The 15,875-nt window shown below is 40.5% G+C and overlaps 1 protein-coding gene across 1 annotated transcript in view; it reads left to right on the top strand.

Moving 5' to 3' along the window:
- The window catches only part of FMNL2 (formin like 2), a 123,148-nt gene extending 110,926 nt beyond the window's left edge, over window positions 1–12,222 (top strand). The window contains exons 24-28 of the mRNA XM_015820317.1: window positions 521–622; window positions 1,681–1,779; window positions 5,185–5,308; window positions 8,759–8,805; window positions 12,154–12,222. Coding sequence (XP_015675803.1) covers window positions 521–622; window positions 1,681–1,779; window positions 5,185–5,308; window positions 8,759–8,805; window positions 12,154–12,192 — 411 coding nt within the window. The 3' untranslated portion in view covers window positions 12,193–12,222. The remainder of the gene's footprint in view (window positions 1–520; window positions 623–1,680; window positions 1,780–5,184; window positions 5,309–8,758; window positions 8,806–12,153) is intronic.
- The last annotated feature ends 3,653 nt before the right edge of the window (window positions 12,223–15,875 follow it).

Here is a 15,875-nt window from a genome sequence, read left to right as displayed (position 1 = left end):
GATTCTCCAAGGCATGGAGATCAAGTAATAATAGAAAAAGCAGCCAACTGTAACAAGTAGATTCATAGAATTGGAAGGCCCTTTGTAAATCTAATCCAATTCTCTGCTCCATTACAACATGCCTGACGGATAATTGTTAAGCCCCGGTTTAAAAACTTCCAAAGGAGAATTACTACTTCCTGAAGCAGACTGTGACATCACAGGAAGGTACTTATTTTATAGTGATAGCAGAGGGAATATCTCAAAACGATAGAGAGGTTGACTAAAAGGTTATATATACTACCTGGAAGGATATAATTCTCTATGAGGATGTATAAAAATATTTAAGGGTTGGGTCCATTTCTCCAGTCAGTATTTATTGTATTGTATGAAGCTGTATTTTGTGTAACAAAATGAAATAAATATGCCATAATGAATTGATTATCAGTTACTGTAAGCCTTGACTCTTTGTTATTTTAGTGCAAAAGACAAAAATAGTTGCTTCTGTGGGAAATTGTTTTTAAAAGTGTCTCTCTTACAGGATGCCTTTGATGATGCTGTGAAATATTTTGGAGAAAATCCCAAGACAACTCCTCCATCGGTCTTCTTCCCAGTCTTTGTACGATTTGTGAAAGCTTACAAGGTAAACCAAATCATGAATATATTCTGAAATAAATACAGCTCTGGTCTAGAAGCCTCTGGATAGGTTTTTGACCACTTATCCCACAATTTCCAATTGTCTAGAGTTAATGGGACTTGTAGGCAAATAGTCTAAGGCAGGGGTAGTCAACCTTGGCTCTTTTATGACTCGTGGACTTCAACTCCCAGAATTCCTGAGCCAGCCATGCTGAGGGGAAAGGGAGAGGTTTCCAAGCTGAGCCATGCTGGCTCAGGAATTCTGGGAGTTGAAGTCCACGAGTCAGAAAAGAGCCAAGGTTGCCTACCCCTGGTCTAAGGGGATTATGCTGAAGACGGCAATTCTATAAATTCTCAAAACTGTCACCGTGAATCTAGTAATGAGTTCGGTGCTGTTTCATTTGATCTGTCTTTTAGCTTCCAGTTTTTTAGAAGCATTTGATTAGCCAAGATAGATAGCAGCAATCATGTGGAAACAGTAAGACCCAGTGTGATCCTTCTTTTACTCAATTGTGGATGATTCTATAGTCATCCCCAAACTGTTAATTTCCCTGAGTTGGGTCTTGGTAGGGGAAAACTTCGTTAGAATTGTAGCATACATGCTGTTCCTTTTGTCTTCACTATCTGTGGTCTACCTTAATATATACTTCTTTATGTGCAAACATGCAGCCCTTCTGTATTGGGCAGTTGAAGGGAGCTGCCAATTTGAACATTCAAGGTGGAGCTAGAGAAGAACCTGAGTAATCAGGGATTCTTACCTATAAGAGAAGAAGAACCAAAAAAAGAACTGTCATCCCTATGACGTGCTTTTCTCTGCATTCAGCACTTATGAGATTTCATGCAAATAATCAATTGGGTCTCTTATAGTTTAAGGGCTTCTAAAAGAGTTTATAGCTAATGCAACAATAGGTCCAGGAAATGGGGTTTTGTCTCATTGGATAGGCAACATGTCTGAATTAAATTTGTACTAAGAGATAGGTCTTTTGCTGGATGAACCAGTCCCTTGTATATTTGAAATTTCAGTAGCTCTTACCAGTGTGCATTTGTTTTTCTTAACATTAACAGCAGGCAGAAGAGGAGAATGAACTGAGAAAAAAGCAAGAACAGGCATTAATGGAAAAACTGCTGGAGCAGGAAGCATTGCTGGAACAACAAGACCAAAAGGTAACAAACGAGCAAGCATTTGACAACCGTTGATGAAATTGTTGAAGTCACAATTCCTGAGAACGTTTGCACATTACAATAAACCAGAATTCCCAAGTTCTGTAATGATGTTAGATGGACCTTGTTTATTGCTCCTGCTAGGTTCTTCTTGCTAGTAGAAGCATTTCATGATTTAGAAGCTTATTATTAGTACTAAAAAATAGAAGGTCTGTCTATGGTTTCTTATGACGTACAAATCAGGAGCTCTGATGTCTGTTCTTGGTTCTAAAGCCATGGTTTGCTCTTAGCTTTCAATTTTGGGCTTGCTTGGAAGAAACCAGAGATCCCACTTTCTATGTCAAATGAGCCATGTGAAAAGCTTTTGCTGCCTAGTTAGCTGTTCTCATTGGCAAATAATGCCAAACAGCTGTGATTTAATTTACATGTGCTATAAGGCTTGTTCATTCATGGTAAATCAGAATTTGGGGACGTTTGGCTTATTCTGTACCCAAAGTCCCCTGCCCAGGTGCCTCCAAAATATTGAAACCAACATTCAAGAAGCTTTTATGGAAATTACAAGAGTTTCACATTCCTATCCTATTCCATTCTGATTACTCCTAAATCTTAAAAAGGTGTTTCAGACCTCAGGTCCTAGGGGCAGTGCTCTCCAGTCCATCATCAAAGTTTATCCCAAAATAATGGGGCTTTTTGGCATTTTTAAACAAGGTCACTTAGTGTACAGATGTAAATGTGCAGTTAATCACATACGGAGGAAACGTTGAAAGAAAAACTCCCAAGAAAACGGTAAATTAACTTCTTTAAATATCAATGAAGACCTGCATTTTCCAGAATTCTCTTTCTCTCAAAACTTATCATAATGTATATTTGCAAGTCCTACGGATCAGGCTATAGATCACCTGGACTACAAGTACATTGCTTCCCATATCCGATACCAAAAGCACCTAGTTAACAATTATATAGAGGCCTGGTTGTTTGCATGCAGACATTTCATTATCCAACAGGTAATATCATTGTTGCAAGTGAGCGTGGGGTTTGCTCCCAGTTTCTATGTAGTAGCTTGCCCTGCCAATCTCTGTAGCAGGGTGGATTTCTCCTTAATTAGGGTATTGTTTTCTGCTTGATTGTTTGTCTGGAATTACCTCTTGCTTAGTTGGATGTTGACTGCTTGAGAGAATGTGTTCTGGTGTTCTCATTTCCTTCTTTTTAATTGTCTCTTTTGAATGGTGTGTAAATACGATTTATTCTATAGCATTTATATGGAGTTATCTCTATACAGTATGTTGTATATACCGTAGAGAGAGTTATCTCTATAGAGAAAAAAACATTTTAATGCCTAAAGCATTTGCGACTGTGGCAAGATTGCTTTCCTGTTTGTTTACGGGATTAAAAATATTATGAACCTATATAAGACATGTCAAACACAAGGCCCGGGGGCCGGATGCGGCCCGCGAAGTGGTTTCATGTGGCCCGCGAAGCCATCCTGGAAACAGTGAGGGAATGGCCCCCGCTGCTTTGGCCCTGGCCCAGGCTGGCCGGGAGCCAATGTACAATTTTTTGGTGGCCATCTATGCTGAAACACATTCAGTCTTAGCTCCACAAGGCCATCTGGAAACAGCGAGGAACCAGCCCCTACCATGTTGGCCCCGCCCCCTGGGTGCATGCTGGGGAAGTGTCACCCTTTGTGAGGAATGAAGAAATGGACCATGCCTTGGCACTTGCCCCGGTCCCACCCCCTTCTGCCAGAGACCCTCAGATCTGTCCCACTCCTGCCCAGGCCCCCACAGGCACCCTTGACACGAACGATGTAGAGCTGGCCATGCCCACCCAGTAGGCCACACCCACTCCATCCATGCTCACCCAGTAGGCCACACACACCCTGGCCACACACACCCCGAGGGCAACCGCAATGCTGATGCGGCCCTCAATGAAATTGAGTTTGATACCCCTGAACTATATAATTACAGTGTGTGTGTGCATTGAACATAAAATGTCCAGAAATCTTTTTTTTTTTTTGCCCTGTTGAAATAATGGGCTTTTGGGGGGGCATTTTTGAACAATAGTATTTCATTTTTCAGGATCAACTCAATACTTTTGTTATTTTTGTTTGCTTCCAGGTAATCTAGAAATTAGGTGGCAAAGTTAGGAAATAATTTGCAAGAGTTTAACAAAGAAGACTATTAAGTTACAGATCAGGCTGAAGATACTAAAATATCACAACTGGGGGGAAATACATGCTTTGCATTACAGAGTATTCAGGATTCATTATCTGCCTTTTGAGAACCTGGGAAAGGCTGCTGTCGTTGCTCCTCTTGGTTGGTAGGCAAATTTAAATCTGAAGTATCAGGAAGACTTCAGGTAGCTAATAATAATAATAATAATAATAATAATAATAATAATAATAATAATAATAATAATAATAATAATAATAATAAAAAATAATAATAATAAAGTTGGAAGGGACCTTGGAGGTCATCTAGTCCAACCCCCTGCTCAGGCAGGAAATCCTATACCATTTCAGACAAATGGCTGTCCAGTCTCTTCTTAAAAACTTCCAGTGTTGGAGCATTCACCGCTTCTGGGGGCAGGTTGTTCCACTGGTTAATTGTTCTAACTATCAGGAAGTTTCTCCTTAGTTCTAGATTGCTTCTCTCCTTGATTAGTTTCCATCTGTTGCTTCTTGTCCTGCCTTCAGGCGCTTTGGAGAATAGCTTGACTCCCTCTTCTTTGTGGCAACCCCTGAGATATTGGAACACTGCTATCATGTCCCCCCTCGTCCTTCTCTTCATTAAAGTAGACATACCAATTCCAGCAGCCGTTCCTTATATGCTTTAGCCTCCAGTCCCCTGATAATCTTTATCGCAGGAGTCGATTGTGTTCAGCTAGATGAGCTGCTTTGGTATAGAACAGCTTCCCGTGTAGGTAGCCCTCAACTTACACCTATTCGTTTAGTGACAGTTTGACATTAAATGGCCCTTAAAAAGGGGACATGACCATTTTTCACACTTACGACCGCTGCAGCATCCCTATAGTCACATGATCAAAATTTGGATGCTGGGCAACCGGCATGCACTTACGACAGCTGCTGTGTCCAGGGAGTCAAACGGGATCCCCTTTTGCGACCTTCTGACAAGTAAAGCCAACGGGGAAGCCGGATTCACTCAATATCGGTGTTACTGACTTAACAACTGCAGTGATTCATTTAACAACTGTGGCAGGAAAGGTTGTAAAATGGGACAGTATTCACTTAACAATTGTTTTAACAATGGAAATGGTGGTCATAAGTCCTAAGAACTAGCTGTATTACCTCCCAGATGTAGCGTTTCTATTAGTAGGGAAAGGAGCGCTACTGTCTCTTTAAGCGCTAATCTTTACTCAGCGGTGTAACCCTCTTCCACTGTCTTTCAGTCTCCATCTCATAAAACTAAGCGACAGCAGCAAGAACTAATTGCAGAGCTAAGACGACGACAAGTCAAGGACAACAGACATGTTTATGAAGGAAAAGATGGCGCTATTGAAGATATCATCACAGGTAAAGCCCCCGTGGGGCCCCCCCGCATACGCCAAAGAGCCTGTTTCAAAAACACAATACACACAAAATTTATTTCTAGTGTTCTCTTTTAATTGTTTGGTTAGGGCCTTGTAAACGATAACAAGTAGGAACGTTAATTGATGCACCATTAATTTAAGTTGGTCAAATTTCAGGCCTTTAGGCCTGTTTAGTGGCAGTAGTCTCACTGAAACATCACTGTGTATTTATTCATGTTGTCACAATGAAAGCCATAGACCGTACAGTCTTGCTGTGTTCATCAGAGGCATGCTAGAGAAATCTTGGAATTGGTTTCATTTGTTTGCAAATCTGTTAGTGTTTTAACCTAGTCCTTAAAAGTTCACATTACTGTAAAATTACTACTAACATTAATAGTCAAGAGCATTACAGGTAGTTCTTGCTTAACAAGCACATTTAGGACCAACAACTCCATTGCTAAGCACCATGATTGCTAAGCGAAACGTCACGTGACCATGATTTACGATTTTACTTCCGCCTTCTCTATTAACTCGGCTTGTCACAAGCCAATTGCAAAGCACAGAAATGGCAATGACGTGACTACAGGTGTAAGGACCGGTCACACAGCTATTTTTTTTTTAACACCATCTTAACTTTGAACAGTTGTTAAATGAGATAGTTGGCGAGAACTATCTGTAAAGGAGTAATGGAAGGCATGGTTTCATGTGAGATGCTGAATTGCATGAAACTGTGGGATTGCGTATTCTTCTGGCAACAAACTTTATGCACCCTCTTATTTGCAGTTCATAACTGAACACAATAGGGACACAATGGCTGGGTCTAATTTGTAATAGATAAGAGAAAGACAGCTTGGACAGACAACATAAGATTCCTGACACAGACCCATTACTTGCTGCAGTTTGATTTGCATGCTTTCTACTGTCCTAGCAGAATGGATGAAGCTTTTTATATCTTAAGCTTACCTTTTTTTAATTATTATTACATTGGCAGTCATCCATCCACTTTTTCTGAATGTTGTATTTGGCACTACGCTTATGAGTACAGAGAAGCGCAAGAAATATTTATTACTATATTACTGTAGCCACACAATAATAAGTATACACAACTAGCTGTACAGATGGTAGGTAGGTACACGGATGTTCTGCAAAGACTCCACTAGAATGGCAAGAACTTCTCTGTGGAGTCTTTAAAGTCAAACTGGCTTTAAGCGTGAAAGTGCAACGGGAATTGATCCAGCCCCAATTTATGGGGAGCAGGGAGAGGGAACATCAACCCGCAAAGGGAAGCTGAGACAAAGCAGTATATAAAAAAACCCAGTGGCTGCCATCAAGGTGGAAAGGTATTTTGACAGGAACCCAGTCACACAACCCTTATTGTGGTTAATTGAGAGATGATCTGCTGCAGGGTGCCTTTAATAAAACACTAATCGTATACTAATGCAAGAGATCTTTGCTTCTTACTGTCTTCTGTCTTGTCTGGCTGTTATTTTCATGCAGTGCTGAAGACGGTGCCCTTTACTGCCCGAACGGCCAAGCGTGGCTCTCGGTTTTTCTGCGAACCTGTTCTCACAGAGGAATTCCATTACTAAACTATTCCTCTTTCACAGCTGATCCTCTTTAAAAAATAAAAGGTTGCTGTAGGTTTTTTTTTTCACATTTCTCCACTTTACGGCAATGGGGGTGTTGAATGGGGTCTGTAACGTCTGGCATCCCTGTGGAATCACGTTTTACATGACCATCTCCCTGACCATCATCTCCCTGCACGTTCCTGTCTGCCAGTAATGGTTTGCTCCCTTCCACCCACCATGTGAAAGCTTATTCCACCCCATTCATTTCAGGGTCTAGACCCGGGGGTATCCAACGTTGGCAACTTTAAGACTTGTGGACTTCAGCTCCCAGAATTACCCATCATGGCTGGGAGTTGAAGTCCACAAGTCTTAAAGTTATGGACTTGCCAACGTTGGACACTCCTCCAGTCTAGTTGCTAAAAGCCATAGAATAGCCAATATGGGAAATCTGTGCTGCCAGCCACTCCACTCAATTTACAAGCAACTGTTGAGGGGTGTAGCGATAATCATGACAGACAATTCCCTTTATTTTTTGTATGCTCTTCTACTTTGGGTTCTTCTTGATCTTAGTAAATTGATCACTGTTGCATAACTCCTGGTATTAAGCCTTTATCTGGAAGTAATAAGCCATGTTTGTATGAGAAATAGAGGTATGCAGTATTTGGATCCGAAGTGGGTAGAGATGCTTCAGATCTAGTATATGAGTTCCCTCAATGTAATTGTGTCTTTTCTGCGGCTCACATGGTACCTGCTATAAGGGCTAGGAAAATAGGAAGTTAAGGAGTCGTTCACGGGATACCTGTTTCTCAGTAATTTTCCTAACCCTTGATGGCTTTCTTGGGAGCTCAAGAAAAGTTAGTTACAGCAAGTTGCCCAGGCTAGATCAGAATCACTGTAGCCCACTTTGGAGAGAAATGCTGTACACCTCAAAAGAAAAGTTAAATTTTGGGAGATGGGGGGGGAACTTGGTTTGGGATCTGCAAAAGCATTTTTTTCATATTCGTCATTCTACTCACTGCTTGCATGTTGGTGTCTGCATGTCAAACTCTTTTCCCTCCCTCCATTTTTATCCTGCCAGACCCATAACTGTGTTAGCTCCAGTTCCATGCCAATGTAGCTGAAAACCTACGAATGCCTCTATATGAATACTACTTTTAAGAAAACACAGGAGCTGTTCTTGGTTTAATAATTTGGGAAATTTAAAGTCAAAATTTCGAAGTAAAAATCAGGAACCAGATTAACCCCAATCACAAGCAGCCTTGAGTTTTGAGCTAAGAAGTGAGAAGATCTACATGAATGTTAAACCAATCTCAGGCTAGCTCACCAAGGATTAACAACGGTGGAGGAGAAAGTCAAAGACTATTCTGCTTGAAAAAACAAAGCTGGCCACAATCTGTCTTAAATTGTCTCTGGATAACAAACATCCCAAGCTGATTGCCATGGAACTGGATGCATTGAAATCTTTTGATGTAAACTGTTACAAAGTGGCGGTTGAATATCTGTTAATATTGTCGCCTTTGATATAACAACAGAAGGTATAAAAGAAAGCGATACAATCTGTCCAAATCCTGCTAGCTCTTTCCAATGAAAATGTTGCCTGGTTGTTCTGGAGCCAATGTTCAAAGCAGCTTGGAGTTTAATTGGCTAATGGTTAGGGTGGGCTGTATTTTTCTCTGTTTAATCTTCTTTACTTTTTGGCTTCACTCATTCTTGCTTTTATTTTATTTATTTTTTTGCTAACCTGCTGGACCTTTAAAACGGAGTGTGGTTTTTGGCTTTGTTTTGTTTTGCTTTGCTTTGGGGCACTGAATTGAGTTGCTCGTCATGTTCCATCCCATTTTAAACTTAACCTTCATTCTGTGTTTTTTTTTCCCCTTCTTGTTTAGCCTTAAAGAAGAATAATATCACTAAATTTCCAAATGTTCACTCGAGGGTAAGGATTTCTTCTAGCACACCGGTGGTGGAGGATACACAGAGCTGGCAAGCATCTCTTTTTATTTAGCTTCCTCCTCTCTCTGAATGCCACACAAAATTTGCTGCAAGATAGATCCTAGGAACAGAAAGGACCTGTGTCCAGTTAAGGCCTGGGAGCATTGCTGGGCCATCTAGCAATTCTACCCTTTGTCTGTGCCATATAGGTGGGATTCCTTCACTTGTAGCACTGATCAATGATCGCTGCTCTCTCTTTCATCTCTGCATTGCCTTCTAAAAGGAGGGGTGCTTTGCCTGTGCTTTTATGTCTTGGCCTATATTAGGGGCAGAGGGAGGGAAGAGGGGGCATAAAAGAAGGCTGCCAACTTTCTCCCAGATTCCAGCAGCTGAGTTGCTCTTATAGAAGCGGACCACTTTTTTTTTTTTTACATGCAAAACTCTTGCTTTACAAAATGTTCCACAGGGATAGTTGATGATGTCACCAAAGTGGGTGAAGGACTTTCCAAGAACATGTTAATGGCTTAAATGCCTCCAAAATAAACTCTCCCCTCCACCCCCAGAATCCGATCTGGAGGTCTATAGATGTTTGGGAGCTCAAGAAGATATTGGGACCAGCATAAGGGGGCGGGGGACAGGAACTGCAGGCCTCAATGCCCATCCCTCTCCAAGGGAATCCCAGTGCATAGAGATTGAACTCATGAAATCTTTTCCTGGGATAAGCATTAAGTTGGGGGGAGGGAAGCACATGCCCCTTTAAAATATTGAGAAGTCAGGTGGTGACTGTTTCACATGCACAACCACCAAGGCCAGAGAGAATGCTACTGTGCAAAAAAACAACAACAACAACCCTGTGAAACATTTTAGAGACAGAGATTCACCTGCAGACATTGATTTGTGATCAATTATCATTGATTTGCAATCCTCCTCTACTTGGGCCAGCAAGTCAAATGGGCTGGACCTGCTTCCTGGCAATAAACTATTTATCTTGGCCTTAGGGAAGTTGTTGGCCTATGTGAACTTTGGGGGAGACTTTAAATAAACAAACAAACAAACAAATAAATAAACCCTTTATTATCAAAGTATAACATGTATACAGTGAAATTGGCTGAGCCTCCCTCTGTGCCCCCCCTCACCACAAACTCATGGTGACTACAACCCCCCCAACTTATTCTGTGAACTAATTGCACATCACGCTGGCCTCACGAGTCTGTCATGCATAAAGTTATAAAGTTATAAATCACTTTGTGATTGTCACCAATTGAATGCCTCTCCCATAGAACTTGGCCGCTCCTTCTGAATCCTCTGGTCCAGGACTGAGGCATTATTACATTCTTGCTGTTTCGGGTTGTAGGTTCAGTTACAGCGGGGATTCTCAAGAGCTGAGCAAAGTATACGAAAGCAGACTTCCAAGAGTGAGTGAGGCGTAGGAAAGGCAGCCAAGTGAAAAAAAGACCAATGTCAAATGGAAACATATTTTTCCCCCTTCAAAACATCCCGAAATGTATTGATCTCATCTATCTTGGACTTAAGAATCCGGCAGAGCAGATACCAGAGAACAGACATTTTATATATGCGGACAGTTCTTACGTGTGTAGAAAAAAAAAATCTTAGGAAATCTTGTTGATGGAAGATAAAAGGAGGGATTTGCCCCATCCTTCACTGCCTTCATTTGCTTCACTTGTGAAGAGCCTGGGAAGACCTGGCTTTGGGGTTACTAATCGTATTAGATCAGGATGGTGAGCTCCTGATCCAGGCACTGCTGTAATGGAAAGAAAACGCCAATCAGCCTTACTCACACACTTTATTAAGAACAGGAATCGGGACCAAACCAGCTCTACCTGTGAGGTGGCCCTTAAGATGCTAACACAACCTATACCACATCTCAGCAGGTGAAAGTATTTTTCAGACAGCAGAAGTTAAACAGGGCCTGGACTGGTTAGTTCTTGGCACAAAGACCCCCACGAAAAACAGGGCTGTAGATTAGACTGAGAGGTCAGAAGACATCCTGGCAGAAGGGAATGGCAGGCTATAAGTTGCCACTAAAACTGCCAAGTGACATCCACGAAGTCACTAGGAGTCAAACTTTCTTAGCCTACCTACAGCGCAATGTTTTCAATCACTTCTGTAGCTCAGAAGAAGCGTAAACCTGATCTCAGGCTTTACTCACGGCCTTAGAGCTCTCCGCTGAATTCCCACTCCTCTTCCTTAAGGTGAGACGAGGTATTAGCAAGTCATCCGAAGTCAACATAATGTCCTTTCTCAGCAGAGGATTCACTACGGGATCCCTTGGGGCATCGGGCGGAAATGAAAATGGCGAATCATCACTTTTACCAGCTGCGAGATTTACCTATTTTGCTCTTAATAATACTGTTCGGCAGTAACAAGAGCCTTTACTAGCCCCTGGTTTATTTTATTTTGTTTTATTTTGCTACTCTTGTCAGCTCACCTGTTAGAATTGGGATTGGCAGAGCCAATTTAGCTGGGAAATTCGATGTAGCTTGGGAAGATAGGACACATGGACGAAAGGATCTTTGGGATAAGTTGTGGGAAGAGAGAAAGAGAAAGGGTAGTGCTTGTTTGTCACTCTTGTTTCTGTTGAGGTATATCTATATAGTTTTAGACTGAACAGCATTTATCCCTTGATAAATAGAAAATGGAAGGAGGAGGAAGAGAAGGAGGAATTTTTGAAGAGCTCAGCAGCCTCCCAGATTTCAGTGGAGGTTAACACTGAGTCACAGCTGTCCCTACTAGCATCTTTCCTTTCTCCTCTCCCTCCCTTCTGGGATTGTGGGATCATCGGCCCTTTTCTTCCTTCTTTCTAAGGGAGATCATTAGTGAAGATTTGGGTTGATGTCCCATGGCTGAGCCTGTGATGGGAGACCTTTCTTCCAGAGAGTGATTTACTCTGCAAGGAAAGAGCTGATGAAAGCCTTCCACTTGTGGAGGTATTCAGGAAGGAGAGGCAAGGATGGAAGGAGAAACAGCTCCTACAGCTGCTTCATAAATAGCAAAGTGGAGCTGCCATCAAGGGATCAGAAGCTTCTGTCCCCAGCATAGGCTTGCAAAAAGGAAGGAAGGAAGGAAGGAAGGAAGGAAAGAAAGAAAGAAAGAAAGAAAGAAAGAAAGAAAGAAAGAAAGAAAGAAAGAGAAAGAAAAATTCTCCTTGCATTTTTTTAGTAGGTGGTGAAAATAGGCCCCTCTATGCTCTTTGCTCAGTTCTCTGTGAATCCTAAGTGGTCCCTTTTCTCCTTGGCTTCAAGCTGCTTTGATGGGCTGCCAGCAGGACCCTCCCTCTCTGGATCCAAAATCGGGCTGGTCAGCTTCTGACTCCTCCACTGTTTTCCCACAGATCTTAGAAACCAACCTTACCGACGAGCCGATGCGGTGAGGAGAAGCGTCCGGCGGCGTGTTGACGATCAGAACCTACGTGCTGTCAATGGTGCTGAACTGGCTATGTGAGCCAGATGGGAGAAACTGCGCCAGCAAACCAGTAGAAAGTGCCCTTGATCGCTTCCTCACCACGCGGACTCTGTTTATGTGGCCATTTTCATTATGGCCTTGTTCGGAATTCCTTTAACTAGTCTTCTGAAGGGCTCAGTAAGGACTGAAAATGCATAGGAATGAAAAATAAAAAATTTAAAGCAAAAAAAATTATAATGGGCTGGCCATACAACTGTAGCTACCAAGTGCCTAAATTTCAAGGACCTACTCAAATTATTGAAAGCAATAGGACTTTTTTTTTTTTGATTGGGTAACTTTTTACACCAATAAAATTTCTTCAGTGTTCTTAACCAAAATGTAAAATACATACTGTATTTTTTTTTGTTATTGTTACATACGGTTTAGTAAATAGCCTTCAGTGGACTTTTTTATTTCATAACAGGTTGTAAATAGGGAATATTCTGATAAGAGCTGCTGTAGATTTTTTTTTTAATATTTTCAGTACATTCCTGAACACTTTGAAGAGTTAATTTTGAGCTTCAGCTGCACTTACTAGCATTATATAGATGTGTATGTGTGTGTTTATATACATGTGGGTGTATATATACACACACATACGTGTACATGTATGCATGGAGAAGAACTTTATCATATATAAAGGAGCAAAAGATATTAAAATAACTTGGACCCTTTAAGAACATTTAGTTCACTCTAAGGCTGGGGGGAAATATCCATAAAGCAAATGTTAAGGGAGATGTGAATACAGTTGACAAGATTTAAAGCTAATTGGTTTAGCTAGAGGGATTTCTGCTGTAAATACAATGTGGGAATAATATGGGATTTAGATTAAATACACAGTTGCCTGTTTTCAACTTCTACCTAGTACACACCACTGGATGGTAAAGGTAAAACAAGGGGATATAGCTGCAGAGGATGGGCACACTGCACACAGTTATTGTGTTGTTGTTTTTTTAAAAAAGTGGCAAGCATAACCTTAACCCTAACCCTGGGGTAACAATGATATTTATTAATTAGCACTAAGGTATTAACTTCTCAATAATCAGTATTAGAATTCATAAGGATCACAAACTGCTCAATTCTCAAAATGGTGAAAAGGCAGTGCCCTACTAACAAGGTTAGGGTAACATTGCAGGAATGCTGTGGGATTCTGTTACAAAGGAAATTGCGTAGTTCACTTCCATTTATTCTTTGCACCAATCCATTTTCAATGTTTCTGCACTGGATTGCCTTCAGTTAACATTCAGGTTACACAAACTGTTGAATGTAATGCAGTGCAGCTGGATACTGTCAGGCACGAAAGATCAGATCAGGTCCAGTTCAATTGATTCATTACTACTAATGCCCATGCACAGGAATATGCTTAACTAATGGTTAACAGCTGCTTGGAGTTAGATAAGGATCAACAGAATTCAAGAAGTTGGACTTAGTTTGCTTGTGGCTTACGTATGGATTCTAGACTGGTTCCTCTTTTAAGTCCGCCCTAGGTTCTGCCACGCCTTCTCCTAGATATACTTGGAAAATTCAGACGATTAATGCTTAGATATCCTCTTTTTGGATTGGGATGCTCATATGTTAAGCTTTAAGCTAATTTTACCGTCTTATTTATCAATATTGTTTCAAGGTAGGACCCTTGAATTTTTTTCCTCCAAAGTAAAAAACTGGAAGATAAGAGAATCATCTTGCCTACATCCTTCACATTGCTGGTAGCACTGCATCATTATGTTAATTGTAAAATTTATTGTATAGTATTTAACCACTTAATTCTTTTTTTTTTATATTGTGCTTCTGTGAACGACTGGTCAAGGTCCCATATTCCTTTGATAATGTGTAGTTATATGATAATGTTTTTAAATGTACAGATATTTTGCTACAAAATTGGTGCTTTTTTATGGTTTTTACACTTCTCTTTAATTCCCACTCTAGTCTCGGGTAATACTGTAAATATTGTTTAAAAATGCATCAACCTGTGCTATACAATCTGAATGTTCTTAACTTATAGTTTTGTTTTTATATTTAACTAAATGGACAGTCTGGGGCTCAAAAGTTGTTTCATTAACCTTTGCTTGTCTCTTTACAGAAAATTTATTTTAAACAACTGCCAACATGCTGACAGAATTCAGCAATGTATATTTGACATGCAGAAGAGAACATGCCACGATTACATCTTTTCCATGATGGAAGATTAATATTTTTCATTTGAGTAATATCCAGCTCAGCAATATTATTTGAGGTCCCATAAACACCTGCAAGAGAATTCATAACACACTGCAATACTTCAATATGACAAAATAGGCTGTAATATTGGCATGTTCTCTTGGATCTTTTATCTAGTAGATAGATCTGCTTCTTAGCAATATTATAGGTGTTTTATAAAAGCAATTCATGTTACTTTTCTGATCTGTTCATGGCATATGACTGAATAAACTATTTACACAACTACATTGCCTTTTCATGGGTGGTTCAACTTCCACAATATGATCCAACAGGTATAGTAGCGTTTCCCTCTTGCTAAACCCTTATTGGCAGTTGAAAACCCAATAAGGGAAAAAGACGATTGTACTTCTAATGCAGTACGCCGTGAGAGCAGATAGATGAACTGAGATAGATACAGCTATAGTTATGGATTGCACTAGAAAGCTTAGTGCATCACCCGGGCTAGAAACCAGGAGATGGTGAGTTCTAGTCCTGGCCTTAGACATGAAAGCCAACTAGGTGACTTTGGGCCAGTCACTCTCAGCCCAACTCACTTGACAGAGTGGTTATGGAGAAAACGGGAGGAAGAAGGAGTATTAAGTATGTTCTCAACCTTGAGTTATTTATAAAAATAATAAAGGCGGGATTAAAAAATATAAAATAAAAGAGGAGAATCATCTGTGTAGAATGAACTGTAGCCTTCTCCAGGCAGGAATGGAGCTTCATTGAAGAGTGATAAGCAGTAAGCCTACCTACTATATTTAAATAGTTGCAGAAACAGTGAGTTAAACTTCCTGTAATACACCCCACAAAGAAATGTGTACCATTTCTTCCTTTAAGAGTATGAATTTAGATCAAAGATGCAAGATACCCAATGATAATCTTCAAGTATAAATCCCATACAATGGTGAATTGGAGGACTGTTGAAACTGAGCACTTGTTCATTTGTTACCACTTGTTCGTTTGTTAAAGCATTGCTTTCTGGTGGTCTTAGCAGTTCTCTCTATAGGAAAAACTAAAGTGCATCTACCATCAAGTTCAAAGTATCTTCACTTAATAAAGCTGCAACAAACGTACACCTATATTGTGTCAGAAACCTTGCAATGTGAAGAATGGAAACTAGATCCAGATATCACGCGCACACACATCAGTTTCAACCAGCAATGGTCTGCATCCATCTGTGTGCCCAGATTTCTCGATTATGTAAATAAATGAGAAATGGTGGAATTCAATTTAGGGATTACAACGGGGGAACAGCATTGTTTCACAAATTTGTAAAGAATCTACAAAGCAAATGATTAGAACAAAAGATAGCTAAACCTCCCTGCTGACAGAGAAAAAGAAAAGTTAGTGATTTTTAATTCCATCCAAAGTTTTAGTTCTGATGACTTGGGCTATCTCTTCTAGGTTCCACTA

The sequence above is a fragment of the Protobothrops mucrosquamatus genome, unplaced genomic scaffold, assembly GCF_001527695.2.
Source record: "Protobothrops mucrosquamatus isolate PMUCROS unplaced genomic scaffold, P.Mucros_1.0 scaffold1118, whole genome shotgun sequence".
NCBI lineage: Eukaryota > Metazoa > Chordata > Lepidosauria > Squamata > Viperidae > Protobothrops > Protobothrops mucrosquamatus.
This window is presented reverse-complemented; position numbering and strand designations above follow the sequence as displayed.